The 27,947-nt window shown below is 37.3% G+C and overlaps 3 protein-coding genes across 11 annotated transcripts in view; 2 read left to right on the forward strand and 1 right to left on the reverse strand.

Moving 5' to 3' along the window:
* Window positions 1-1,550: 1,550 nt before the first annotated feature.
* LOC141377159 (uncharacterized) lies at window positions 1,551-27,780 on the reverse strand. 3 transcript variants are annotated; one of them, XM_087279093.1, is made up of 4 exons: window positions 27,660-27,780; window positions 26,833-26,900; window positions 26,011-26,695; window positions 1,551-3,996 (listed from the first exon to the last, which is right to left on the reverse strand). In XM_087279093.1, exon 3 carries the CDS (start codon window positions 26,677-26,679, stop codon window positions 26,029-26,031), a length of 651 nt encoding a protein of 216 aa, XP_087135219.1. In that variant the 5' UTR covers window positions 26,680-26,695; window positions 26,833-26,900; window positions 27,660-27,780; the 3' UTR covers window positions 1,551-3,996; window positions 26,011-26,028. The 3 variants fall into 3 exon arrangements, with proteins under 3 accessions (XP_087135219.1, XP_087135218.1, XP_087135220.1); XM_087279092.1 differs by lacking the exon at window positions 1,551-3,996 and having other exon boundaries at window positions 23,226-26,695; XM_087279094.1 differs by lacking the exon at window positions 1,551-3,996 and having other exon boundaries at window positions 23,226-26,900.
* On the forward strand, window positions 2,815-4,798 carry zmp:0000000801. Its single transcript, XM_087279079.1, has one exon. It carries the CDS (start codon window positions 2,815-2,817, stop codon window positions 4,012-4,014), a length of 1,200 nt encoding a protein of 399 aa, XP_087135205.1. The 3' UTR covers window positions 4,015-4,798.
* The window catches only part of mavs (mitochondrial antiviral signaling protein), a 31,413-nt gene continuing 11,891 nt past the window's right edge, over window positions 8,426-27,947 (forward strand). The window contains exons 1-7 of one of the 7 annotated variants that reach the window (XM_087278131.1): window positions 8,447-8,496; window positions 15,046-15,111; window positions 15,218-15,311; window positions 15,392-15,480; window positions 16,951-17,079; window positions 17,183-17,363; window positions 20,369-21,030. In XM_087278131.1, coding sequence (XP_087134257.1) covers window positions 16,957-17,079; window positions 17,183-17,363; window positions 20,369-21,030 — 966 coding nt within the window. In that variant the 5' untranslated portion in view covers window positions 8,447-8,496; window positions 15,046-15,111; window positions 15,218-15,311; window positions 15,392-15,480; window positions 16,951-16,956. Of the gene's footprint in view, window positions 8,497-15,045; window positions 15,112-15,217; window positions 15,481-16,945; window positions 17,080-17,182; window positions 17,364-20,368; window positions 21,031-27,947 lie in introns of those variants that run through there. The other 6 variants (XM_087278130.1, NM_001080584.2, XM_087278128.1 and 3 more) reach the window with 6 other exon arrangements.

Raw genomic sequence — 27,947 nt, forward strand, 5'->3', positions numbered from 1 at the left:
CTGTTATTTGGTGATCTATCATCATTCATCTCCTCACGTGTTGTAGCTGCTGTATGTATAACCCAGGATGTATGTTTAAGTGCATTTTCCTCTGCTTGTAAACTCATAAACAAACACTTGCGATCGGTTCATGAGATCGGCCAGATTGGTGAGTACCAATCGAGTCATTAAATGTATTTAACGTCCGATACCTATCTCCGGCCGATCGATCGGCAGCATCCATATGAACAACTTTGTTCTCTGATTGTTCAACCATCTGCCCCTGGGTCTTCACTTTGAGCACCTGTCCCTCGAAAGGTCTCTGCACAGCCCTGATCTCAATACACAAGCAGTCTATTAGCCATTGTAAATATGCACGCTGATCTAATGAGGAAGACATATCAGTGGTCTTAAACGTAACTCCTGGAGGGCCACAGCTCTACAGATTTTAGCTTCAACCACCTCCAACTCACACCTTTTTAATAGTCTCTAGTAGTCTTGAACACCTTGATTAGTTAGAACAGCTGTGTTTGATTAGGATTGGAGCAAAACTGTGCAGAGCTGCATCCCTCCAGCGGTCTGTTCTATGTCTGTATGTGGATTAATTAGCTGGATTTGGTTATTGACGATTTGACACGATCCAGGATCGTTTCGTTCTTCAAAACTCATCCAAGAGTTGTCATAGCAACAGTTCTGGTAGCTCAAAGCTGCTCGGGAGCAGTCTTATTTCATATAAACAGGATTAGATTGGTTTGGTTCAAGCAAAGGTAATTCAAGAGTTCCCACTTAGATCTGCTTGGCATCTATGGCAGGTTTGGCATGCTGTCCCGGGAGAGAACCCTGAGCTCAGAGATATTTGAGCCCAGGGCTCCCGCTCGGTCTAGAAGCATATCAGGAGAACCGAGATCAGGTAGGTCTCGATTGCTCCCCCTTTAGAAGGGGAGAAAAAGGAGGAGATGGGGTGGAAGGGGGGATTCTTTCAAAAAGAAGATGGAGCAATAAGCAGAAAGTGATCCATTTATATTAAGCTAGGATTATTCTGATTGGATTATTACTGATTACGGATGAGAGGCCAGCGGTGCACAATCATATCACATGCTCCTCTCAAAATTAGTTTATAAAACTTCACTACTGAAAGTATGTATCGAATGCTGATAAAGTTGAAGTAAGAATTATTAATCCCCCCTGAATTATTATGTTCCCCCCCCCCCCCCCCCCCCAATTTCTGTTTAACGGGGAGAAGATTTTTTCACTACATTTCTAAACATTATAGTTTTAATAACTCATATTAACTGATTTATTTTATCTTTGCCATGATGACAGTAAATAATATTTTTAATATAAATAATAATATATTTCACAATTTTCAATACATTTAAAGGCTTAGCTAGGTTAATTAGATTAACTAAGCAAGTAAGGGTAGTTAGCAAAGTTATTGTATAATGATGATTTGTTCTGTAGACTATCGAAAAAATATATATAGCTTAAAGGAGCTAATAATTTTGACCTTAAAATTGGTTTAAAAAAAATTAAATCTGCACTCTGAAATAAAAGTACAAAGACTGTCACCTGGTGGTTCAAAGAGAAAATTTATTGATATGGACTTTTCAAATACAAAAACATAGAATCGCTTTAGTACAATTTGTGTATGATAATAGACATTCACAATATTCAACTTTTTTTAAGGAATAAAACATTAATGCAGTCATGCACCTGTTTTGATGGCTAATATGACGATGATTTTATGTTTCACAAAAGTTGCTGTAAAACTAAATAAATTGCTAAACACTACTGACATGAAAGTGTAAAACCTGCAGCCCACAACAAAGTTGAGAAGTTATTGCGTATCATATTTAATAAACCGTTTAATATGAACGTCAAGTAATTTGGCTCCCATGGATGATTGAATACTATTCAGATAATGCCATTACGCTGCTGTGCCATCAGCCAACTATTGCATTGCTGATTATGATTTCCTTCACAACACACGCAGCGATCTCAGATAAATTTATCCAGACATTTTAATCTGATTCGCGAACTTGTTTGAAGAACCAAATTAGCGAGTGATCAGTTATGAAGATTAAAAAAACCAGAATCAAATGATCTTGGATCATTTAAGCAAGGTACGAAGAACGGACCCCTGGAATTGAGTTTGAGACCCATGACCCATGGTGTTTTTTATGTTTTTGGTGCACAAAATTGTTCTTGGACTTGTATGATTACAGTTGCACCACATGAAATGTTTTGACACTTGTTTTTGCAGAAATGTTGCTTGGAGGATGAAAGAGCTCTCTGATTTCATCTAAAATATTTTCATTCGTGTTCTGAAGATGAACGAACGTCTCAGGTGTTTAGGGCAGCATGCAAGTTAGTAATTAATAACATAATAATTAGTAACTTAATCATAATAATAATAACCTTTCAATGATGTTTTTGACAAGGATATTTAGGTTCTCTAGAAGACACCATAAAATAAAGCATTACCATTCATTTTCTAGTTAAAATAGGCTTAAAATCTGCTTTTAATCTAACAATTCAGTACTGTAGCAAGGCACTGTCCAGACACAAAAAAGCTATGACAGAAATCTGATTGAAACAGTGATTTTAACTTCATTCATACTACAACGGTGAGGCCATTAGTACATTTCAGACACACAAAAGACAAATCTGGGTTTGTGTTTCCCTTCAGCTACGATGACGTTGATGCTTGACAACACTGAATGGCATCTTTTCAGATGAAGCCATTTGAAGCCAAGCGCAACTAAAGGAATCCTGCATAGAAGTCACATCCACATCAGAGCAGCTCCTGCTGGATAACATCTAATAGAGTCTGACATGGCAGCAAACAGCACTTTTGTGAGTTTTGATGGTGGCATTCAACGACTTGAAGGTGAAGACACCAAACTAATCATACCAGCTGTTCTCAGCACAATCAGCGGGATTGGCATTGGTGGAAATCTTTTGGTTCTCGTGGTACTAATCTACGTTTTCGCCAGCCAGAGTGCATCCGAGGCATACGTCATGCTCGCCAATTTGAGCGCAACTGATCTGTTGATACTTTCTTTGTGCGCTCCTGTACGCGCAATCACATATTACAAGCAAACGTGGACACTCGGGATACTGGCTTGCAGAACTACTGAATGGATCCAACACAGCTGTCTGGCGGTCAAAGCTTTCACATTGCTTGCAACGAGTCAAGCGCGCCATAGCTTCTCCAGGAATCCAGAAGACCAACTGAACTTTCGTCAGAAGAATGTTGTGATAACCCTAGCCCTCATATGGACCCTCGCGCTATTGTTTCCGGTTCCTGACATCCTTTTCTCTAGGTTAAAGGAAGAGGGAAACATCAGTCTCTGTATCTCTGAACGTACCTTCAACTCCCAAGATGCAATGCGAATATTCCATAAGTTGCTGCCATTAGGCATCTACGTTCTTCCGGTCATCCTCTCTGCTGTGAGCCACATTAGGAACATCTTCCTCATCAAACCAAGTTCAAATGACGAAGCTTTTTTTTCACGCCAGTATGAGAATTCCTTAATGTATTTAAGCATCATTGCCATCAACACGCTCCTGATGCTTCCCGAATGGGTGTCTTGGGTATGGATGCGTCATAAATCTAGTGAAAGCTGCAAACCTTCAGCTGCTTTGCTGATTTTCGCTCAGGTGTGCGTTTATTTGAGCAGTGCCGTCTTTCCTGCTGTTCTTCTCACCATGTATGTTCCACTCAGAGAGAGTCTTGGGAATCTGTGCTCTTTGTTGGCTTGTCGACAGAGTAAACACAGGCTTAGGAATGTCAATGAGATGCGCATGGTGGTCATGAAAGTGCTGGATGAACGGGCATGTGCAACTTTATCAGACAAGCATTCAGATGCATCCTGTCAAACTCTTCCAGATCTGGAGCATTTTTGGAGCGAACGGCGAAACACTACGGTTGCTGAGGATAGTGACCCATTACCATGGGAGAGACTTGTTCAAAGCAAGGTTGAACTCCAGCCCTTGACGTCTGTTGTACCCCTGCTGGAAAATCCAGTTTAATATGTTATTGTAGATGGAGAATGATGGATGATCAAAGATGGCTAACCATCTAGAAATCCACTGCCCAACTTGTCACACCATCAAAAGTTGGTCAAGCTGTTTATTTGTTTATTTTTTGTAGCATGTTAGCTCATGAATAATATAATTTTATATAAAACATGATGGCATAAGCCTTGTAATATTTTGGCGGCATTGAGAGTCAATTGTGGATTCATGTATTGGCTAAATGCATGTATAAACTACACAAAGGTTTTGCACTGCATTGTTACTCAAAAAGGTTACATGAATAATTTTGAAGTAAACAATCTTATTGCCACTGGTCTGCTTTTGTTTTATCGTATATTATATAATATAAATGTTTGTATATAAATATATGTTTTAAGTTCATGTAAACAATAAAAAATTGGTTTGTTATGATGATGTGATTTGTTTATTTCAAGACTTCATTTGCAAAGTAATCCTCAAATGTATCATCAAACATATCATTAAAAATACATATATATTGCTATGTTTACATTTATTTGATATCAAAAGAATGAAAAGAATGTAAGGTCTGTGGCCAACAAACATCCTGTCAGCATGTTGTATTGTGTTACAGGCTTTATTAGTGCCGTATGAATAAGTAGCTTTAGGTGCTTTTTACATGAGGTGCTTTTAAAAGATCATGGTTCGTTCAACTAAAAGCCTCCTTTTGGTTACCACAAATTACACTCTGACATTTGCTCTCTTTTTCTCTCTCTTTTATTTTTCTATTTATGTTTTTGAGAATTCAACATACTGTGTGTGAAATGCAATATGAAGACAGCCCTTAAAAACATGCAACCCTAATAAAACTAGATTTTTTTTTTTTTGCATCAATAACCTAAAGCATCTTGACCGATTTGTTTGATGTAGGCGTCTCTAGTATATATACATACATACATTTAAAAAAAATGTGTGATTAGAAACAGTTCAATTCTACATTTACAAATTATAAAGTGCTATATGTATTTTTACCGATTGTGTAAGCTAAACATAAGGCCAGTGATTTGTAGATGGTATACTACCTATACTATAGTGGCTAATATGTACACAATTGCATATTGCAGACAGTTGATCAGTGAGAGGTTTACTGTAGCCAGAGGAGACATGCACATGTTATTCATAATTTTTAATAGTATCATATCCATTACCAATGAATAGAGTGAAAAGAATTAATCGGTCAAGTGAAAGAAATGGACAGTACAGCTTCACTTTGTATATACATCACCATCTACTGGTCTTCTTTTAGTTGGTCAGGCAATCATTTATCACAGTCTAATAATATTCACTCAAAAAAAGATTATTTTTTGGTTCCACTGAGAACCCTTTTATGTCCATTTTGTCAAATGTTAAACAGAAGGATATTATGATTATTCTTTGTATAAATCGAAATCGGTTCTTCTATGGCATCATTGTAAACCCTGTGTTTATAAAGATTCATTGCACCTTGTAGGCCTTTGGACAGGTAAATATTCACTTTTCTTTAAAAGATACTTTATTAGGCATTTGTTAAATTGTGCATTTTCATCTCTTTCTGTTTTTTTAATTAACACTGACAATATATTTACTTTCCATGTCTATAGCAAAATCCATATCTATACCATTCATTTTCTTTTCTGCTTAGTTACTTTATTGATCTAGGGTCACCACAGTGGAATGAACCACCAACTTATCCAGCAAATGATTTTACGCAGCAGATGCCCTTCCAGCCGCAATCCATCACTGGGAAACACCCATACACTCTCATTCACACACATACACTACAGACAATGTTAGCTTACCCAATTCACCTGTACCTAATGTCTTAACACTTGTGGGGGAAACCGGAGCACCCGTAGGAAACCCACGCAAATGCGGGGAGAACGTGTAAATTCCGTGTAAAAAACCAACTGATGCAGCTGAGGCTCGAACCAGTGACCTTCTTGCTGTGAGGCGACAGAAAATAAAATACAACCAAATTATAAGACTATTATAACATTCCAAGTTATTATTGCTTTTGTTAGCAGTTTGTTTGGATTAAAATCTTACAAAATCATGAGTGATCAACCAACACTGTAAAGTCTTTAGTATATGCGCATACCTGTGATCCTGCATCTGCGTGGTATATTCAAAGTTTTATAGTTACATTATGGGTGGTTCTTGTGATCCTTCATCCTTTATTAGAGTGATAGATAGCCCTCAAGAGTACAATAAATGACTTAGACTTTAATTTTTTCCCAAAGTTTTAAAATGATTTTCTTGTAATGTCAGTGGAGGATGGTGATTATACAAAATGTATTATTCAATGAGAAAAATGCAATATTATGGTTTTAGGGTGTTGCAGGATGTAAACACTGCTAGAAGACTGGATGAAATAACTGATTTGAAAACACTCAGTATTAACAAAAAGGACATGTCTTTCTGGTGCGGATAAAAACAACACAAAAAAGTGTAAAAATAGTAAGATAAACTTCAATTTAGAAAATCTGCAAGCGTTTACTGTTTCATTCATTCATTTTCTTTTTGGCAGTCCCTTTATTAATCTGGGGTCGCCACAGCAGAATGAACTGCCAACTTATCCAGCACGTTTTTACACAGCAGATGCCCTTCCAGCCGCAACCCATCTCTAGGAAAGACACACTCATTCACACTCATACACTACGGAAAATTTAGCCCACCCAATTCACCTGTACCGCATATCTTTGGACTGTGGAGGAAACCGAAGCACCCGAAGGAAACCCACGCAAACACAAGGAGAACATGCAAACTCCACATAGAAACGCCAACTGACCCGAACCAGCGACCTTCTTGCTGTGAGGCGACAGCACTACCTACTGCACCATTGAATCACTGTTTACTGGTTCATTAACATATCTGTAATAAAAATAATATTGTTTTTCTTAAACTTGGTAATAAGAAAAAATAAACTTCTGTTTTATGAATTTGGTAATTTACTTACCGGGTAGGGTACTTGCGGGATAATCTGTACAGAGAATTTGATTATCTTTAACGCCAATGGGCAGGTGGTTGTTTTTGAAAAAAAAAAAATAATAAAAATAAATAAATAAATAAATAATAATAATAATTTATTTTAATTTTAGCTTAGTCCCTTTATTTATCAGGGTTCACCATGGCGAAAATGAACCGCCAACTTATTCTGCATATGTGATATGCAGCAGATGCCCTTCCAGCTGAAACCCAGCACTAGGAAACACCCATACACTCTCATTCACACACATACACTACAGATAATTTAGCTTACCCAATTTATCTATAGTGCATGTCTTTGGACTGTGGTAGAAACCGGAGTACCTGGAGGAAATGTACGCGAACTTGGAGAGAACATGCATACGCCACAAAAAAATGCAAACTGACCCAGCCAAGGCTCTAAACCAGCAACCTTCTTGCTGTGAGGCGACAGTGCTACCCACTGAGCCATAGACACTAGAGTCTACAAAAATACTAGAAGGAAGGAAGAAACACAGCTACATCAAATAAAATTGATAATGGTGTTTTAGATTGGAATTGGCAATTCATATTGGTTGCACCGAGGGGCCCCCCCAGTAAAATTCAGTTTTCAAATTTTTTTATTGTGAATAATAATAACTGGTCAAATAAAATACAAAAATAATTCAATCAAACCTGGTGTTTTGAAAAGGCTAAAACTATTATGATATAATTACTTATCTTTCATATTCAATAATTCTGACGTGTACGATGCTTTGAAGTGATGTATCATTTAATTTCATTTAAATTTCACTGTCCTTGCATCCTTTCCTTGCGTCCTTCCCTTGCATCAAACGGGATGCACTAAATGGAATTGAAACTGCTCAGTTTTTGTCAGCTAGCTTTATGTATTATTTAATTTATTTGCGCTTTCATTTTCTCTAAAAATGACTGTATCTAGAAACTGGAATCCGTAATTGCTGCTGAAATTGGACCACACTTATATTTTGATGATGACATCAGCGATCACCCACTATCTGAGAGATTTAGACACACAACCTTAAATGTTCTTTTATGACTTTGAACTAAACTAGCAAGTCCAATTGGCAATGTAGCGTATTCATCCGCTCCCTTCCTGTTTATCAGTTGCATCATTATCTGCTCTTTTACAGCTATCATACCTTTAACAGCTGCATAATTAAAATATAACTATGTATTACAAAGTTTACCTAACCAGGCAGTATGCTTTCTACCTCACAGTTTGTCCACTAGTTGCACCCGCCAACAAAATAAAATAGCCTATATAAAAATATGGCCCAATTCAAAATCAACATTCCAAAATCCTTTTAAACACGGAAATATGAGAATTTAGTGTCGTAATACTGTATCAAGTTGATCCACAGTTCTGAGATCCAATGAAAAGCGCAACGTGCGCTCTGACAGGGGAGGGCTGAGCTTTAAATGCAAGACGGAAGACGTGCATATCGAAAGTTAGTAGTAGAAGCCGCGAGAGGTAGACTGACCTTCATTTAAACGGTAAGATTAAAAACAATACATTACTACAGTGTGAGTTCTTTTGTGAATAAACGACACTCTTTGTTTCGTTTGTAAAGTTCGGTTGCGTAATGCTCGCGCACCATGTTTAGACAATGATGAAAATGTAAATTACAGTACAAACAGGCGGATTGTTGTTTTGAAAATACACGTCACATGAATTTAAAATGCTATAATTGAACATTTATGTTTATACGACTATTTTTCCTTGAAGAGTCGACATACAGCACAAAGAGTGTATTCTGTTTATTTACTGCAGGCTATTACTCGTATGTATGGCTTTGAAATGTTATATACAGCTCAATTTAGTGGTATGCTGTATATCAATGCATGTTGACGTTTCCTGATCAAATCACCTTAAAGTGCCTTCTTCTAGACTTTACAGGGACGTTTAGAGGACATTCCTTGTGAGAGTAGCTTTGCCAGTTTCCTTGAACACAAGCCAGTTAAACAGTCTGTCATTGTGACCTCTACCTCGTGCTTTAAACCCTATAATAATTTATTAGAAACTGTGAATAGTCTTGGATCTGGCTGGCTGCACATTAGCTCTGTGCAAAGAAAAGCACCTGACTACTTTAGTGTGACTAGGAGTGAATGAAGCCTCGTGTATCTGTTATCATTAAAGAGATGACAGATAATAATAACATATGGCTTTGTTCAGGGTAAATTTTTTTGTGTTTGACCTTTGAGTGCCGTGCTTTAGTTTAGAAGAGGTGTGCTGTCACTGAATCGGACAACAGATTATAAATGCTGAGCTGTTTAAGTGCAAACAGACCAAGGTTCAGACTAAAAACACAGCGTGTTCATAGGCATTCTGTCAGCATGTCCTGTGGAAAATATGGAAAATATTAATAGTATGAATCAGTAGCCTAGTTGTGAGATGATTGATGTCTGGTAAATGTTGTGGAGCTTTTGTTGTTGTTTATTTTATATCAATAGTTATAGCTACTGAACAGGTCTAATAGCACAGCTATCCACTGAAAAGCAGGGCGTTGCTTTCTTAAAAGCAAAGGATCCTTTATCCTTTTTTTTTTTGTATAATATGCAAAAAGGTACATACATTTGGATCATACAAATACAAAGAAACATCAACAAAAAAAACATAACCAAATAACAACAAAAAAACAAAACAAAAACAATATAGTCAGGTACTGTTAGGTGTGTGTGTGTGTGTGTGTGTGCGTGCGTGCGTGCGTGCGTGCGTGTGTGCGTGCGTGCGTGCGTGCGTGTGTGCGTGTGTGTGTGTGTCCATGTAAAAGTAACTTGGTGGACAGGTCAGAGTACATACATAAGGAACAATAACAGTCAATAAATAAAGCAAGTATCGCAGATATAAGTAAAACAGATAGAAAGAAACCAGTCAGAGGTAGGGAGTAACAACAATGCTTAGTAATGTATGATAGTAATAATGACAGTAAAAAGAAAGGACAACAGTAATAATAACTGACAATGATAATAAATCACAAGTACTACACCAACTATTACTACAGAAAGTTACTTATATTACAACTACTACTGCTGCTACTACAGCCACAACCACGACTATTACTACTATAATGTCTACTAATACTGATACTACCACAACAATGACTACCACTACTGATACTACATCAGAGTCTGCTACAACTAATACAACAACATGTACTACTACTATTACTACTACAACTACCGCCATCACTGCTACTACAACATGTACATTAACAACATCTACTACTGGTACTACTACACCAACAACGACTAATACTGCTACAACGACACCTTTACTACTTCTGCTACTACTATACCAACAACATCAACTACTACAGGAACTACTACTTCAATAATCACAATTACAAACGATACTACTACAATAACTACTACTACTACTACTACAACACCAACAACAACTACTGCTACTACTGCTACAACGACACCTTTACTACTTCTGCTACCAGTATACCAACGACATTAACTACTACAGGAACTACTACTTCAATAAATCACAATTACAATCGAAACTACTACAATGATTACTACTACAACTACTACTACAACTACAACAACTACTACTGCAACCTTAATAATGAAAATAGTATTAATAATTAAAATAATGATAATGAAAAGATAACAGGAGGACAGGTCAGAACAGTAATAATAATAATGATAACAAAAGTAAAAGTAATACCATTAATGATAAAAGTGACGGGGGGGAGGGGAGGTTGGGAAATCAGGGAGAGGACAGTATCCTTAATCCTACAAAAAAAAAAACAAGATAGATATTGCGACAGGCCTAATAATGTTTGCATCACTTCTCGAAGAACTACAGCTTGCGTAGTGAATGCTGCGCATGAAAACATCAAATATAATAGTGTCTTTACCACAAAGTTCTTTCAAAACTGTTCTGTGAGATGATTCCATATGGTTATGTGATTATTAGTAATGCTGAATCAATGAAAGCAGTTAAACAGTTTTTTAAGGAACACTATGGCTGCGTCCGAAATCGCTTACTACTCAGTAACTACTCTTACTACTGCATTCGAGTTTAAATGTACTACACGGCCATTAGAAAAGTACGTTCTACACAGTATTAATGTGAGTAGTATGAACTGAACTCGGATGTACTACACCCGCCATTTTGTCATGATCACGTGAGTTGCACTTCACTTCCATTTATGAACTCTCTCGCAGGGCATCATGGGATCGCGTAGCGTACATCTGATGCACACTTCAGAATCTCTTACGCCCTATTCACACGGGGCTTCAGCGTCAACGCTTGACAGAGGGCGTGTCTGAAGTTGGAGCTGAAACGATCGTCATAGAAGCGTCAGCCAATGAAATTCAGTCAGCAATAGGCCACTGTCTGAGCTGGTGTATTTGCATACAGCGATCTGATTTGCTGACGCTTCCGTTGGCGCTTGAAAAGTTTAGCTGGTCCCAACTTCTGCAGCGAGGAACGCTTCTGAAGCGGCGCCGACGGATCCACAATGCAGTTCGGCAACGCCTGACGTCACCCATTCAAAGTGAATGGGAAGCGTTGACGCTGACGCCCCGTGTGAATAGGGCATTAGGAAGTAGTAGAAGTCATCTGGGTACTTCTCGCATACTATTTTTCGAATTCTATTAATTCAGACATACTACTCGGCTCGCATGCTGTTTTTAGCATACTAATGTATATAATATGGAAGCATGTGATTTAGTATGCAGCCCATGAGGAATTCCTGTTTTTTTTGTGAGTATTTGTAGTTTCACGCGAGAGTAACCTCTGGACACTGGAGGAAATTTACTAGTGATCACACAACTGTGTTTCCCTGACAAGTATGTACATGACAGTCAATGACGTTTGCAATTTTCATTAATTCATTTTCTTGTCTGCTTAGTCCCTTTATTATCTGGGGTTGCCACAGCAGAATGAACCGCCAACTTATCAAGTACGTTTTTATGCAGCCGATACCCTTCCAGCTGCAACCCATCTCTGGGAAACATCCACAAACAGTCATTCACACACACACTATGGACAATTAAGCCTACCCAATTCACCTGTACTGCATGTGTTTGGACTGTGGGGGAAACCGGAGCACCCGGAGGAAACCCACGCGAACTGAGGGAGAACATGCAAACTCCACACAGAAATGCCAACTGAGCGGAGGATCGAACCAGCGACCTAGCGACCTTCTTGCTGTGAGGCAACAGCAATACCTACTGCGCAGCGTTTGCACTTTTATTTCAGTTAATTGCTTAGCCTTAATCTACTTTATAGCATTTACGAACACAGGCTTTTGACATGTGCACTACAAAGATTCATCCCCTTTCCAGCATCTGTTTAGTTTGCATGTAAAAACTGTATAGGTATTGTATAAATATACTTTGGAAACTCTAAATTGTAAAGTTGAAGGAGGTTTTGTTTTCAGTTGTTAACCCCAAACTGCCTACAAGAAATATTTGCTATGTCCATGCAAATTTTTATTTCTATTTCCATTTCTATTTATCTGTTTGTACAGCACTTTGGGCAACCCTAAATGTGGTTTGAAAAACTCTACACTCAGCTTTGTACATGATTTCCATTTGTCTTGGAAAAGCAGAAATATGCGTAATTGGACATTAGGAGTTGCCAACACAATCTCACGGCAATTCGTAACTTTTTTATTTAGTGGCTAATTCGTATGAATTCGTATGATCTAATTCGTACAATTTAGTACGATTTGCTTATCCCCCAATGACGGTTGGGGTTAGGGGTGGGGTCAGGTGCCACGCCTCCTTTTTAAAATCGTACCATTTCGTACGACTGAACTCGTACGAATTCCTACGAATTAGCCACTAAACTGGCAAAACGTAAAATACTTACATTTCTCGTGAGATCAGGCTGGAGTTGCAGCACAGCTGTGATTTTCTACTTTGACGCTGGCAATCATTAATCTTACAACAAGCAGTGTTATGTCCAGGTCAGATCAGTTTGTTCAGAAATATTATAGCATTTATCCTTGTGAAGGTTATTTTTCTACAGCCTCTATGTGTTGTCTTAGACAAAAAGGCCTACTTTTGACATATTTAAGTGCAACTTATTGTAATGGACTAAAAGGTTTTGTAAATATGTTGGGTTTTGAAATTATGTGCAGTGTCAGTGCATTTGTCTGCATAAGACTGACATACTGTACATAATTGCATGATATGGTAAAACATTTAACGGCATCACAAACAAGTAATTACTAGTAACTAATGGCTTTTTATCACCGGCCCATTATTAAGATATTGACTATTTATTAGTACTTATAAAGAACATAATCTGGATGACCTTATTCTAATCTTAATAACTATTAATATGCAGCAAATTAGGTGTTTATTGAGGCAAAAAAAATATGTTTATTAATAGTGAAAACTGTACCTTATAATAAAGTGCAACTGAAGAGTAAGTGTGTATCAGTATTAGCAGGATACATTAGCTAGACTAAGGAATGGACAAACTTGCAAATAAGCTCCTGTGAGAGTGGATTGAAGTTCAGGGGCATCCCCAGGACTGATGAGTAAATGTTGCAAAATGATGCAAAATCACACATCACATTCTTTACATCTGTTATTGTTTATATTTTCTTTTGATTTAAGGTTGCAGTTATAACAAATGCATTTTTGCTTTAGCTGTTTTGCAGTCACATTAGAAATCACTTTCTAATAAAGAACAAAGGCAAGCTTAAGGATTTCCCCAAAATTCTTAAGCACATAACAGGTTTCACTTTCAGTTAACTGCTACCCTCATTCAGAAGTGCTGATGTATTATATGAGATGATGCAATAATACTTCAGCTATAGTCAATACACTGAGGCTTGCCTACTGATTATACAAGGGAGGGCTATTCAATTAGTTTGTCATGGGGGCCAGTTCATGAAAAGCATCCCAAATGAGAGATATGTCTTGCAATATAAGTGATGACACAACAGCATATAAGAGCCCATATGCTGTATTTTTGCTCCTTAACACACCCACGTTGGCTATTTCTACATTAAAATGTTAATATATTGTATTTTTAAACTACATGATAACATCACAACATTATACAATGCGGCTCTTTTACAAACCTATTCAAATGTTGTATTTCGAAGCACAACAAAATCAGTGTATTGCTCAAGTAGGCTTCCTCTACATTCAGACACATTCATATGTTGTTTTAAACTTTTTAACTATTAGGGATGCAACGATTATAGATTTGGTTTTACGATTTTAGTCTGAAGAATAATCATTGTTTCAATGTTATTACTAATATTAGCATTTATTAAATTCAAAACAGTCACAAATACAGCACAAAATATTAATAAAACAAACAATAGTCAATTTCTCTCTTTGGACTTAAAAATAAATGAAAAGGTTTTTGATTTAAAAATGAGTGATAATTTTATAATGAAAATAAATGACAGAACAATAAATAAATAAATAAAAATAAGAATAAATAAAAAGAGTATTTGTCTAATGTTAATTTAAGCAAGTGTGTCAGTGCGCTCTACGAGCCGTGTGCACACCACTTCCAATATGCGCATGTGTTCATTGAAAATAATGAACTTGCATGTAGAAAACACGTAATATGTGAAAGGCCTGCTGTTAAAGTTAATCCAATGTGCGTGCGTATTATCTTCGGTCTAATCTCGGAACTTTAGACTTGCACACAATTGGCTTAACTTTGTTAAGTTGCAGCCATTTTGTTCCGTGCAACAAAAACGTGGCGTTGAGGTGCCTTTAGGATTAATTAAACGTAATGAATGAAAGCACGGATAATAGTAAAATCAGCTAACCATTGGATTCCTATTAATGATATCTGTGCATTGTACAAAAGGCCTTTTCTACAAACATATCCAAATATTTTTGGCTGTCCACGCCACTCACTTAATGTCAGGTGACTCTCTGCACAGCCTTCAACTGTAGCTTGTGCTGTATAGAACAAATGCATGTCAAATAAAATTTACATTGATGTCTTGGTCACACTATTTGGAGGGCCGAAACAGATAGCCTCGGGGGTCAGGTTTGGCAGGCGGGCTGCTAATGATAAATATTTTGTCTATTTTTTTCCAGGGCTGATTTGAAATTCAGATTCAGAGACTCAGAGAAGAAGCCATTGGATTTGACAGTTTAAAGCAGGTACTCATTTAAAAGAATATATACTGTTGCCCCCTGTTTATTTTTTCCCCAATTTCTGTTTAACAGAAAGAAGATTTTTTTTTCAACACATTTCTAAACACAATAGGGAAATTACCAACCTATGTCACACATGACGTCACAACTGTGCATACCGGTTGGAAAAAAGAGAGGTTGCAACAGCAAACATGTCGTGTTGTGCGGTAGGATGCCAAATTCGAAAACTTACATTTTTTAATTTTAAGTAAATCGTCCACCACACTGCTTTTAATGCCAACCGCAGGCGTCTTTGGCTAACAGCCATCATATGAGCTGAATGGAGTGAAAACCTAATTAAAAATGCTCGACTCTGCAGTTCTCATTTCATATCAGGTAAGTTCACGCTATGCTGTATCATATACATTAATCTTTTTTTGCAGCAACAATTTCAGCAAAAACAATTAAATATTGTTAATTAAACTGCAGACACTGAATGCTAAAAATGAGGTGTAAAAATGTAAGTGCACATACCCTGCCATACAGGTGCAGTGGTCAGAATGTAGTTGTTTTGCTTGTTGATGATTACCATGGCCTTGTATAGTTCCATCTTCTTTTCTTGTCTTTGGCTAGGCAGAACCTCGGTTTTTAGCACTACAAAGTTTAACGTTAATTTTGCTGAATAACTGTGCTTATGACTGGGTGAAAAGCTGTTATAGTACACTGAAAGCATTATGTTAATAATAATAATTATGTAATCAATATATGTTGTGATGAGTCAGAAGGCATTGAATCCATTTGCAAGCTTTATTAAAAGCACACATACAAACAAACACAAAGGGGCAATCCAAGAGACAGAACGTGGGACAGGCAAAAGTTCAAAGGCAGGCAGATATCTTACTGGTCCGAATAACAGGCTGGAGATCAGGGGCAGGCAGATGTCTTTCGTAATCGTAGAACAAGCACAGGGTCAGAAACACAGATCAGTCCGAAGCAGGGAGTATGGAACGCTCAGAAATGACAGCCAGGCAAATCAAGACTTCACAACGAACCGGAGAGTGAGTGCGGTATATATACACGAGAGCTAATGAGTTGCACCTGGACCGCAATCAGTGCCAGGTAGCAGGGCTTATGGGAGTTTGAGTCCGTGAGTCGAATTAGAATTCTGGCGATGGCTCCCTCTGGTGGTGCACAAGAGGATTGGCATCGCCCTCATTTACAACAATATAACTTATCTCTGATACAGCAATAAACTGTACTGCATCGAATGTCATTCTCTCACTGTAAATGCTAGTGCTTTCGTTTTTTTCTTCTTCTGCAACCTTGCTGTGCACGCATCCTGAATGTTTACAAACAAGTAATTCGTCTATAGTTTTAATTACTCATTTCTAATAACTAATTTATTTTATATTTGCCATGCTGACAGTAAATAATATTTTACTAGATATTTTATTGACACTAGTATTTAGCTTAAAGTGACATTAAATGTTTAACTAGGTTAATTAGGTTAACTAGGCAGGTTAGGGTAATTAGGCAAGTTATTGTATAACGATGGTTTGTTCTGTAGACTATTGTTAATAATATATATAGTTTAATGGGGCTAATAATTTTGACCTTAAAATGGCTTTAAAAAAATGTAAAACTGCTTTTATTTTAGACAAAATAAAACAAAAAGACTTTCTCAAGAAGAAAAAAAAAATTATCAAACATACTGTGAAAATTTTCTTGCTCTGTTAAACATCATTTGGGAAATATAAAAAAAATAATAAAGGGGGGCTAATAATTCTGACTTCAACTGATATTATTGTTTTTTCTAAGAAAATCACTAAATAAAACTAATTTTCATTCTTTCCCTCTTGTTGAGAGTGAAAAATGTCACTGACACGTGAGCAATTTTATAACAAGGGAATTAGGCCGTATATGGGTCGTTTTGCAACAGATATCAAAGTAAGAGAGATCTTACCTTATCTGCAATGCCTCACAATCTCTGATCGGGTAAGTGGATTCAAATTTAACCACAAATAATATCAAAATTATACCCAGATATGCAACAATAAAAAAGCTCAATTCAAATTATTTACTAACTATACTGTTGCAGGAAGAGATCGAAGCCAAGAAAGAACAATATGGAAACTACAATGCTGTGCAGACACTTCTGGACAATCTGCGCAGGCGAGAGAACTGGATTGATGAATTCATCACTGCTCTGCGGAAGTGTGAACTTGGAAGTCTGGCTAATGAGATGAGCGACATTTATGACAGGATCAGGGGGATCACAAGTAAGAGCTTACTTGTGTTTAAAGTCTGGGTGAAATCAAAATAGACAAAAATTACTTTGTTAGCTCATATTGCTCTTCTTGAGTTAAACAATGGCCCGTGCAGGTTATTTCTGAGAAAAAAAAAATTTAATCTTTAACCAAAATCTGAGAATTTGCTTTTGCTCTGGAATGATATTAATTCTCTGATGATGTCATTTTAAAGGATTGAGATTCCTTAAAGGGTTAGTTCATTCAAAAAAAAAAAATGTTATTAAATACTCACCCTCAAGTCGTTTCAAACCTCAGAGACCTTACTTCTTCTTCGGAATACAAATGAAAACATTTTAGATAAAATCTGAGAGCTCCCTCCTCCTCCATTAACAGTCTGAATAATCCTCAAAACAAACCATATACCTTCAGTGGTTCAATTAGAAAATTATCAAGTTGCATTAATCATTTTTTAACACATAAAACAAGAATAACAACAGTGCTGTCGCATACCTCTGATGCACCTGTTCTTGGTTTTAAAGAGAAGAATTTGCATGCAGGTATCCAGAATATACCTCAAGTACACAGCGCCTTTTAAATGCATGTCCTAAATTAACACTTAGGAGAAGAAAATGTTAAATAAAGTTTTTATTCTAGTTTTATGTAAGTCCACATCATTTTAATTTAGATTACAACAAAGGATGAACAAACGTGGACTGTTTCGTTTTTTGGAATTTTTCTGGAGCCTTATTGTCTTTGGAGTATAATAGAGTTCTCTGATATAATCTGAAATATCTTAATTTGTGTTCCAAAGACGAAAGAAGGGTTTTGGGGGTTTGGATAGACAAAGAGTAATTATTGACAGAATTTTCATATTTGGGTGAACTGTCCCTTTTACTGCTTTTCTCCAAATTTTAGATGGCTGAGATTGAGAAAAAATACAATTTTGCCCTGTATTTAGTATTACATTCTAGATCAAAATATGTCAAAATTAATAGTTATTTTGACTTTGATAATAAAATTTAGTATTTTTTCAAGTAACTTAGTTTAGCCCCCACCAGCTCCACCCATGCATGTCTATAAAACGACTTTGGAATAAATGCCTAGTGAACAAATCAGTGCCTAAATGAATGAATATGCCTGGTAAATTCCTTTTATAAATCTCTGATTTCAGAACCGTAAAGTTTTCACTTAAAGCATAGACGTTGACCTGTTTCTAGTCTTATTCTGCCATCTCATTTAGAAATTAACACAATTATGTCAAAATATTGATATATTATGTCATAATAACAACTTAAAATCTCGAAATAACGAGATATTATGTCGCTAACGACTTATCTCATTATTATAATTATTGTGTGTTTAAAATGAGATAATATCTAACGAAAAAATATCATAACAAGATAATATCATAACGAGAGAAATATCATAATGAGAGAAATATCATAACGAGATAAAATTATAACGAGAGAAATATCATAACGAGATCATGTCTTTTTCTTTTTTTCCCAGTTTCAGTTCAGGGCTTCTGTACACAGTACAGGAGTAAATCTAGCTATAACTTTTTTTTTGGTATTGTGTGATTCAATTTTTTTCCCTTATTTATGTTTTCCATCACATTGTGAGACCCTGATCTTTCCTCTGACATCTTTTAGCCTTAAAATGTTTGGAAAACGTGACTTTTATGAACATTTTTAATAGTTTAAAGCAGTCATGTCCAAACTCGGTCCTGGAGGTCAGGTGTCTTGCAAAGTTAAGTTCCAACCGCAATCAGACACCCCTGGGCTAGCTAATCAAACTCTTACTAGGCTTTCTAGAAACATCCTTGCAGCTGTGTTGAGGTAAGTTAGAGGTAAAATCTGCAGGACACCGGCCCTCCAGGACCAAGTTTGAACAAGTGATGCAGTTGAAGTCTGAATTATTAACCCCACTGTTTATTTTTTTCCCCTGTTTCTATTTTATGGAGAGAAGATTTTTTCAACACAAACAATAGTTATAATAACTCACATCTAACAAATCTAACAACTGATTTCTTTTATCTTTTTCATGATGACAGTACATAATATTTACTACATGTTTTCAAGACACTACTATACAGCTTAAAGGACAAATTAAAGGCTTACTAGGTTAATTAGGTTAACTACGCAGGTTAGGGTAATTAGGCAAATCATTGTTTAATGATGGTTTGTTCTGTAGACTATCGAAAAATGCTTCAAGGGTCTAAAAAAAGAATGAGAATGAGAAGATTAAAAACTACTTTTATTTTATTCAAATAATTTTCCCCAGAAGAAAAATAAATATTATTGGAAAGACTGTGAAAATGGGCAAAGCAGTGGCACAGTATGTAGTGTTGTCACCTCACAGCAAGAAGGTCGCTGGGTCGCCGGTTCGAGTCTGTGTGTGTGTGTGTGTGTGTGTGTGTGTGTGTGTGTGTGTGTGTGTGTGTGTGTGTGGATGTTTCCCAGAGATGGTTGTGGCTGGAAGGGCATCCGCTGCATAAAAAATTGCTGGATAACTTGGCGGTTCATTCCGCTGTGGCGACCCCGGATTAATAAAGGGACTAAGACGACAAGAAAATGAATGAATGAATGAGACTGTGAAAATGTCCTGGCTCTGTTAAACGCATTTGGGAAATACTTAATAGAGGAAAAAGAATTCAAAGGGCGGTTAATAATTCAACTGTATATTGTCTGGGTTGGTGTTGTGTAATATGGTACAAAAACCTTGTAGTAAACTACCATTACATTTTTTGTTATTTAACAAACTTATTTTTCTGTAATGTTTCGTAAACATTATATTATTTCAAACTACTAAAATGTCAATAAAAGTCACTTTGTTAGACTGTAGAGTTGAATTTTCAACATCAAAAGTTAACAGAGCAGAGATTAAGGTTCCTTGACAATTCACTACTGTAAAAACAAGGAAAAAACTAAATTAGGAAACGTTAATTAACAGATGTTTTTTACAGTGCAGACTTCAAAGCAAATTATGAAAAAGAAGGCCATTTTATGACTTTTCCCTTTATTTTTTGTCTATAGGTGGACCCAAACCTACAGATACTCTAGCTCCTTCTTTAACTGGAGCCACAGCAACCGTTACAACGGCAACAGTTCACACTGTCCCACCTACTACTCTTCCTCTGCTAATGCCACCTGCAGGAGATGCCCCAGTACATTCAACTGCCCCTTGCAAACAAGCAACACAGGAACCGTCTCCTGATTCTGTTCTTCAAGTTGCAGAGACACAGCAGGTGGAGCAAGTTTCTCCTCCAGCTCCGGCACCTACACCTGAACCAGTTCCCCAAACTGAAATCACACCACAAGTTATAGCACCTTCCCAAGCAGCTCCTGACATGTCCTCACCAATTAATTTAAAAGTCTTAACACACACTGGAGAAGCTGTTACCATAACACCTGTTTCTAGAGCACTAGATAGCCTTGGCTTTACAATCACCTCATCTGCTGGTGAATCTCCCATCTCCACCTCATGTACTCAAGCGTCCATCTCAAACACTTCTCAAATCCAATTGACAAGGCCTTGCTCGACCACCCAGAGCTCAGGGAATATACAGGTGCCAAAAAAAGAAGTCAAAGACTTGGACACTTCTGAGAAGTTCCCGGTCCAAGACACTAATCTCCCATTGCGACAGGAAAGAACATTTCAGGGGCCTGAAGAGACTTCCGACCCAATTGCAAATGAGGTAATAATCAACTCAAAGCACTTCACTGTTTTTCTGTGAAAAAATTGGGACAGAAGGGGTTGTCACATCAAAGATATTTAATGTAATTCCTGTAAGTATTGTCAAAAATAAGCATGTACCACAGGAACAGGGAATGGATTTAGTTCAATTTAGTAGAATTTAGTAGAATCAATCTAAAGGGGCCATTCACACAAAGTGGGTCTTTGCATCTAAAAAGGTGTGGCACAGCGCTCAGTTGGCAAATAAAACAATTCTTATGACTATTTGCAACTGTAAAAAGAAACGTGCAATGCTTGCTCCGCCTCTGGGTTCTTCTGATTGGTTCCCTGCTTTAGAACTGACATGCATGAGGGGCACTGCTTGTAAATTTTGAGATTAGGTGCGTTTGACTTGCCGTTTAGAATTTTTTATTTAAATTTACTTTACTTTTATTTAAAATCTACAAAAAAATCACAATATGAATAATTTACACATTTTTATATCATAATTAAGGATAAACAAGAACATTCAAAAACCCTCAGTCCCCCATCCCACCCCCAAGGAGGAGAATAAAAAAATAAATAAAAAAACACACAACAACATTAGCACCTACAAGAGTTGTCAAAGCAACTAAATAAATATACATAAAATATAAATAACACATGCACACATTAATAAAAGGAGTAGAGATCTTTCTTAAAAAAAAAAAAAAAAAATATATATATATATATATATATATATATATATATATATATATATATATATATATATATATATATATATCAGTGAAGAGGTGAGTTGTATTGCTGACAAAATTTATTAGAGGATCCCAGTATTTATAAAAACTTTTCAGTGGAACCTACTAATGTAAACTTAACTTTTTCAATAAATAGAAAAGTTATCAAATTTTCTAACGATGAGTGGGAGGAGGTTTAAGAGACTTCAAGTGTAATAAGATCCGTCTTCAGGCTACAGTGACGCAAAGATGAAGCAATAGCCCTATCCAACTGCTTGAAAAAAGATGTTGGTAAAAACACTGGGAGGGTCTGAAAAAAGAACCAAAACTTCGGCAAAACAAAAAACAAGAACAAAAAAAAAGAACAAAGGAATGCAAAATATTTACCCACAAGTAACGAAACTTTGTGAAGCATAAATTAAATGGCAGCATCTTAGCTGGGATTTGTTCAGCTAAGCTATTTATTGGAAAGCAAAAACTTTTACTCATATTGAGTTTATATCCAGAGAAAGATCCAAAGGTGTTAAGTACAAGCAAAAGGTCTGAGACTGAGCCAACAGGGTTCGAAACATAAAGCAAGAGGTTATCAGCATAAAAGAGACGCAATGTTCTGTCCCTCCCCTAAAAATACTTGAAAAGAGCAGGGTATTTCTGAAAGCTATGGAAAGAGTTTCTTTTGCTAGAGCGAATAAGGGTGGAGAAAAGGGACAGCCTTGACGAGTGCCTCTTGTAAGGGGGAAATATTGAGAACACAAAAAGTTTGTTCTTACACTGGCAACTGGATCAGTGTATAATAGACGTATCCAAGACAAAAAAGGGGCCAAAACCAAATCTGCCTAATATAGTGAAGAAATAGTTCCATTCTACATGGTCGAAGGCCTTTTCCACATCTAATGCAATAACTATTTCACTAGATGAAGAGGGGGATGGGGAAAATAATATTTAAAAGCCGTCAAATATTTGATGATAATTGTCAACCTCTAATAAAACCAGTCTTATCCTCAGATTAGATTATTTCATCAGATTATTTTTATAAGACAGGGATCCAGACGGGAAGCCAGCACCTTAGCTAATAATTTTACATCCGAATTTAACAGACCTATGGGCCTCCAACTGCCACACTCCTCTGGGTTTTTTGCCTCGTTTAAGTATAAGTGAAATAGAAGCTTGAGTCAAAGTTAAAGGAAGAGAACCATTTGCTAAAGAATCCTTATACATATCTAACAATAAAGGTGCCAGTTGTTTGCCAAACCTTTTGTAGAAATCGATCGGAAAACCATCTGGACCTGACGCTTTACCATTTTGCATAATCTGAAGTCCTTTCAGAATCTCACTAAATTCTAAAGACTTGTCAAGATCCACTGATACATCTGTATCAATGCAAGGAATATCTAAGCTGTCTAAAAACCAATTCATAGTGGATTCATCTTCTGGAGTTTCTGATTTATAAAGACTGGAATAGTAAGAGAAGAAAATTAAATTCAATTCAATTCAGCTTTTTTTGTATAGCGCTTTTACAATGTAGATTGTGTCAAAGCAGCTTCACATAAATGGTCATAGTAACTGGATCAGGGTAGTTCAGTTTTTAGTGTTTAAGTTCAGTTCAGTTTAGCTCAGTTCAGTTTGGTTTGAAGTCATTATTGAGAGTCCAAACACTGAAGAGCAAATTCATCAATGAGTAGCTTTTCAGATCCTGAACTATGCAAGCCAGTGGCGACAGCGGAGAGGGAAAAAAACTTCACCAATAGAAGAGTGCAGAAAAAAAACCTTGAGAGAACCAGACTCGGTTCGGCACGACCATTTTAATTTCTCCGCTGGCCAAAAGTCTCTCCAAAAGCTCTGTTTAGAGCTATTTATAATTTTATCTAGCTCTTCCTGTTCTAAGATTTTGAAGCACTGTAGGTTATTATTATTATGATGATTCAGTGAAATGTTTATAGGATTTGGAGTATAAGCTGGTGCAGAAAGTTTAGCATCTCCTATTTTCTGTCTAAAGCCTTCTATTTTATCACTGAAAAAAAACATGAAATCATCACTACTAATTTGTGGTGGAACATTATGTTCCAAGGATGACCGATTATTTGCTAATTTAGCAATGGTGTTAAATAAAAATCTAGGATTGTTATGATTATTTTCTATCAGTTTGCGCACGTGCTCAGCCCTGGCAGATTTTAGAGCCCTCATATAGCTTGACATACTGTCTTTGTACGCAATTCTAAAGACCTCTAAATTAGTTTTTTTCCATCTACGTTCCAGGGTTGCTGTTTTGAGAGCGCGACTATGACTATTATACCATGGAGTAGTTTTATTCTCTCTAGCCTTTTTTAATTTGATGGGTGCCACAGTATTTAGTGTGCTAGTAATGATGGCATCTATACTGCTGTTTACTACATCAAGTTCATTTGAGTTTGCGAGTGCAATACGAAATAGAGAAAGATCAGGTAAGTTATTTATAAATTCATCTTTGGTTGACGGAACGATAGTTCTACTAGGGCGAAATATTGGAGAGGTTTGCTAATTTCTAATTGCTAACACAGCTTATATAGTAAGAGGTAGTGGTCTGTAATATCATCACTTTGTGGTATAATGTCTACATCAATGACCTCAATTATATAAGACAGAATTTGATCTAATGTATGCTTTAAGCGGTGGGTTGGACCCACAACGTTTTGCTTTATCCCAAGTGAATGTAGTAAATCCATAAACGCGAGCCCTAATCTATTGTTAGATATGTGGATGTTAAAGTCACCGACAATTAGTATTTTATCAGTTTTGACTAGTAAGTCAGAAATAAAATCAGAAAACTCTTTTAGAAAATTGACATAGGGTCCTGGCGGTCTATATATGGTGATTAAAGCGAGAGATAACATAGGTTTTTGCATAGTACCTGAAAGCCGGACATTAAGCGCTAATACTTCAAAGGAGCTAAACATAAGTCCGTTTCTCTGATTAACATTAAGTAAATCACTGAAGATTGATGCAACTCCTCCACCACGACCAGTTTGATGAGCCTCATGTTTATATAGGAATCCTGGAGGAGTTGCTTCATTTAAGCTAATATAGTCATTTTGTTTTAGCCAGGTTTCAGTGAGACAGAGTGCATAAAGATTGTTATCTGTTATTATTTCATTTATGATAAGTGCTTTAGGTGCTAGTGACCTGGGGCCTCATGTATCAACGCTGCGTACGCACAAAAACTTTGTGTACGCTAGGTTTCACGCTCAGAATCGCTCACGTTTGGATTTACTGAATGTAGGAATGTGCGCAGCTCCACGCCAGCTTTATGGCTGGCGTACACACATTTTTTGTGCGTGTCTGTTTTATTTCCATTGGCGACTCATAGAGGCAGTTGTGTTAAATTGCTCTCTACAAAGTGTCTTTGAGCCTTGCAATGGCAGCTGTATGAGACATGTTCATTTAGCAGGTATATAAGGTTTCCATACCATACAGTTGACCAGCCAAACATTAAAGCACAATTTGCAGCGGTCGCCTGTTTTCCCAATGTAATCGAACCGAGTTCATGCTCGAACGTGTCAAAACATGATGATATGCGTTTTTCGAGCTGCGCCACTGAGACTGTTAAGGGTACTGCAACAGTTTACAGCTATAAATCGCACTATTTCTTTTTAATTCACTCAGTGCGATGTTCAGACCCAACTGTGTTAAACGCATCAGCTAAACCCTCTATTTTTTTCTTTTGTTGTTAATTCCGGAGGACAAATTTGCAAATAACACAGATTTTCTCCGGTCTACCTCCGAAAGCTGCACCTCCAATTCATATTCTGTTCAAAGTTTCTCTACTTGCTTGCTTTTGCCTTTGCTTTTTCGTTGGGTTTTGCCAAAGTAGAGTCATTTGCATATTCGTACGGGGGAGGAGGCAGGGAGGGGTTTTGTGCTTGTGCATGTTGCGCTCAGTTTCACCTTCATTCAGATGTACTAAAGAATATGCGTGAGATTTGGCGTACGCAGTGTTTCATACATCTGAATTTTTTTTTGCATATGCACATTTACAGCTTTGTGCGTACGCAATGTATTAGTATGATTTCCAGCTTTATGAAATTTGTATTTTCACATTTTACTGGTTTTTCTGGTTTGATTCTTAATAGATTATTTCTAGAGCACACAGTACGTTTGTTTCTTGATCTAATAATACAAGGAACAGACACAGTCTCTATGGGATTAGCCAGATATGCATTACTGATGTTTAAGTAGGACGAACAAGAGTCTATGTGGTTATAATGTGAATTTTTGGTATTTTTACCTACTAGTCAAACGGAGCAAAGTTATCTGAAGATGTTGTCCGACAGAAGTTCAGCTCCAGCTCGACTGGGGTGCAGGCCGTCAGCACGGAAAAGCCTAGGACGCTCCCAGAGAAGATTCCAGTTATTAGCAAAGAGCAATTTCTGTTCTTTACACCATGTTAATAGCCATTCATACAGAGCAAAAAGTCTACTAAACCTTTTATTTCCTCTGCGGTAGGAAGGAAGCGGCCCAGAAACGATGATTTGCTTGGCGGGCGAGGTACGTAGAACAGTCTCGATCAGGCTCCTGAAGTCCTTCTTCAGGATGTCTGACTGCCGCAGCCCGGTGTTGTTTGTCCCCACGTGGAGGACGACGACACCAGGGCTCTCTGCAGCAGCCAGGATCGTTGTAATCTGTGTAGAAATATTCTTAACTCGGGAACCAGGAAAGCAGAAAGTAAGTACTTTGTTAGCTTTGGAGGAGGCGGCGCGGACGTGGCGAACGATCGAGTCAACGATGATGGCCACAACGGGACCCATCAAGCAGAGAGGGGAGAAGCGGTTCTCCATGGAGATCTCGAACAAGGGAGGAGGAGACGTCTTGCCCCGGGACCTGGCAAGCACCTTACGCGGCTGCACCCAGGCGCCGTGGCAGCCGAGTGTCGGCGTGAACGACGCCTGGCCAAGCCGCATCTCTGGTGCACTGGACCTGGACAGAGAAACACGCGGGGTTGAGGTAGAAGGAGTGATGTGGTTGTATCTTTTGCTTACCTTAGATGATGAGGCGGCCTTAGCATTAGGCACAACAAGCAGAGCTCGTTGTTCCCGCAGCCGCGTCCACCTCACCTTGAGGGTGCGAATCTGGGACTCCACTGCTTCCAGCTCCAGCTCCAACGCCTCTATCGATGCTTCTCCTGGGCACAAGGACAGACACACAAGCGACAATATACAGGGTGAAGAGCAACGCCAGTAAGTCAAATAATGAGTGAATGAAGAAGGTCGGTAGTTTTAGCTGACCAGCAGTGCTAGCAGGCTAAAGCTACAAACAACAGGCGGATGCTCAAGGGACAGAACGTTTTAAAGTAATTTTGTTTGTATACATGTATTAAGGGTTTGTTCACCCTAAGTAGGAGAGACCTACTTAGGTCATTAAAATGTCATTAATGTCAGAAGGATTCTTAGTTAACAAGCCAGAGGAGTCATGCACCTGAGTAATTAGACGAGGGGCAGCTTGCTAGTAGCCAACCAGCTTTATCTCCATATTAATAATAAGTAACTTTAGTTCTTCGTAACATGGGATTATTAAAAAGCTGTCTATCAGTCTCAACTATGAAGTCAAGCAGATCCTTTAACTTTTGTTTCCTTTGCTTGTACTTATGACCAGTGTATGAAATAGTGTGACCTCTGATTACCACTTTAAATGTTTACCATAATAAAGAAAGGGAAACAGCTTCATATTTATTTGTCTCAATAAACACATCTATATTATTGTAGCAGACCCCATCCGAATGATGGCCGAAACTTTACTGATGTTTCAAGTTCCTTTATTTACATTCCTTTACTCTTGAAATCACCGTAAGAGCTGAGCAAACCAATACAAAACCATACATCAGCATTCTTAGATATCTTCACAAAATATGTATTTCTCACTAACAATATATGATGAAACAAACCTTATGCCTTTTCGGGGGGCAGCTGATTAAACTTGTAAACAGTCCTTTTCAGTACGAGCTCTAGTTAAACTGTTATGAAACGTCCGCTTTACCTTCTGCTCTCTCATTTATTTTCTGCTCTGAAAAACGGATTTCCTTTCAAAATAAAAGTCCCCCACAAATAATAGAAATGAAATGATCTTTAAACATGAAGAAATGCAAGATAACACCTTTACTTAAGTCTGTTACACTCCCACCAAATTATCAATGTTCCACAAACATAACTAATTTCCAATTATAACCCTCTTT

This window comes from Danio rerio, chromosome 13, assembly GCF_052040795.2.
Source record: "Danio rerio strain M-AB ecotype USA chromosome 13, GRCz13ab, whole genome shotgun sequence".
Taxonomy (NCBI): domain Eukaryota; kingdom Metazoa; phylum Chordata; class Actinopteri; order Cypriniformes; family Danionidae; genus Danio; species Danio rerio.

Bases quoted from the DNA above. Each gene is read 5' to 3' on its own strand.
- zmp:0000000801 (XM_087279079.1), top strand. From the start codon at position 2,815: ATGGCAGCAAACAGCACTTTTGTGAGTTTTGATGGTGGCATTCAACGA.
- LOC141377159 (XM_087279093.1), bottom strand. From the start codon at position 26,679: ATGCGGCTTGGCCAGGCGTCGTTCACGCCGACACTCGGCTGCCACGGC.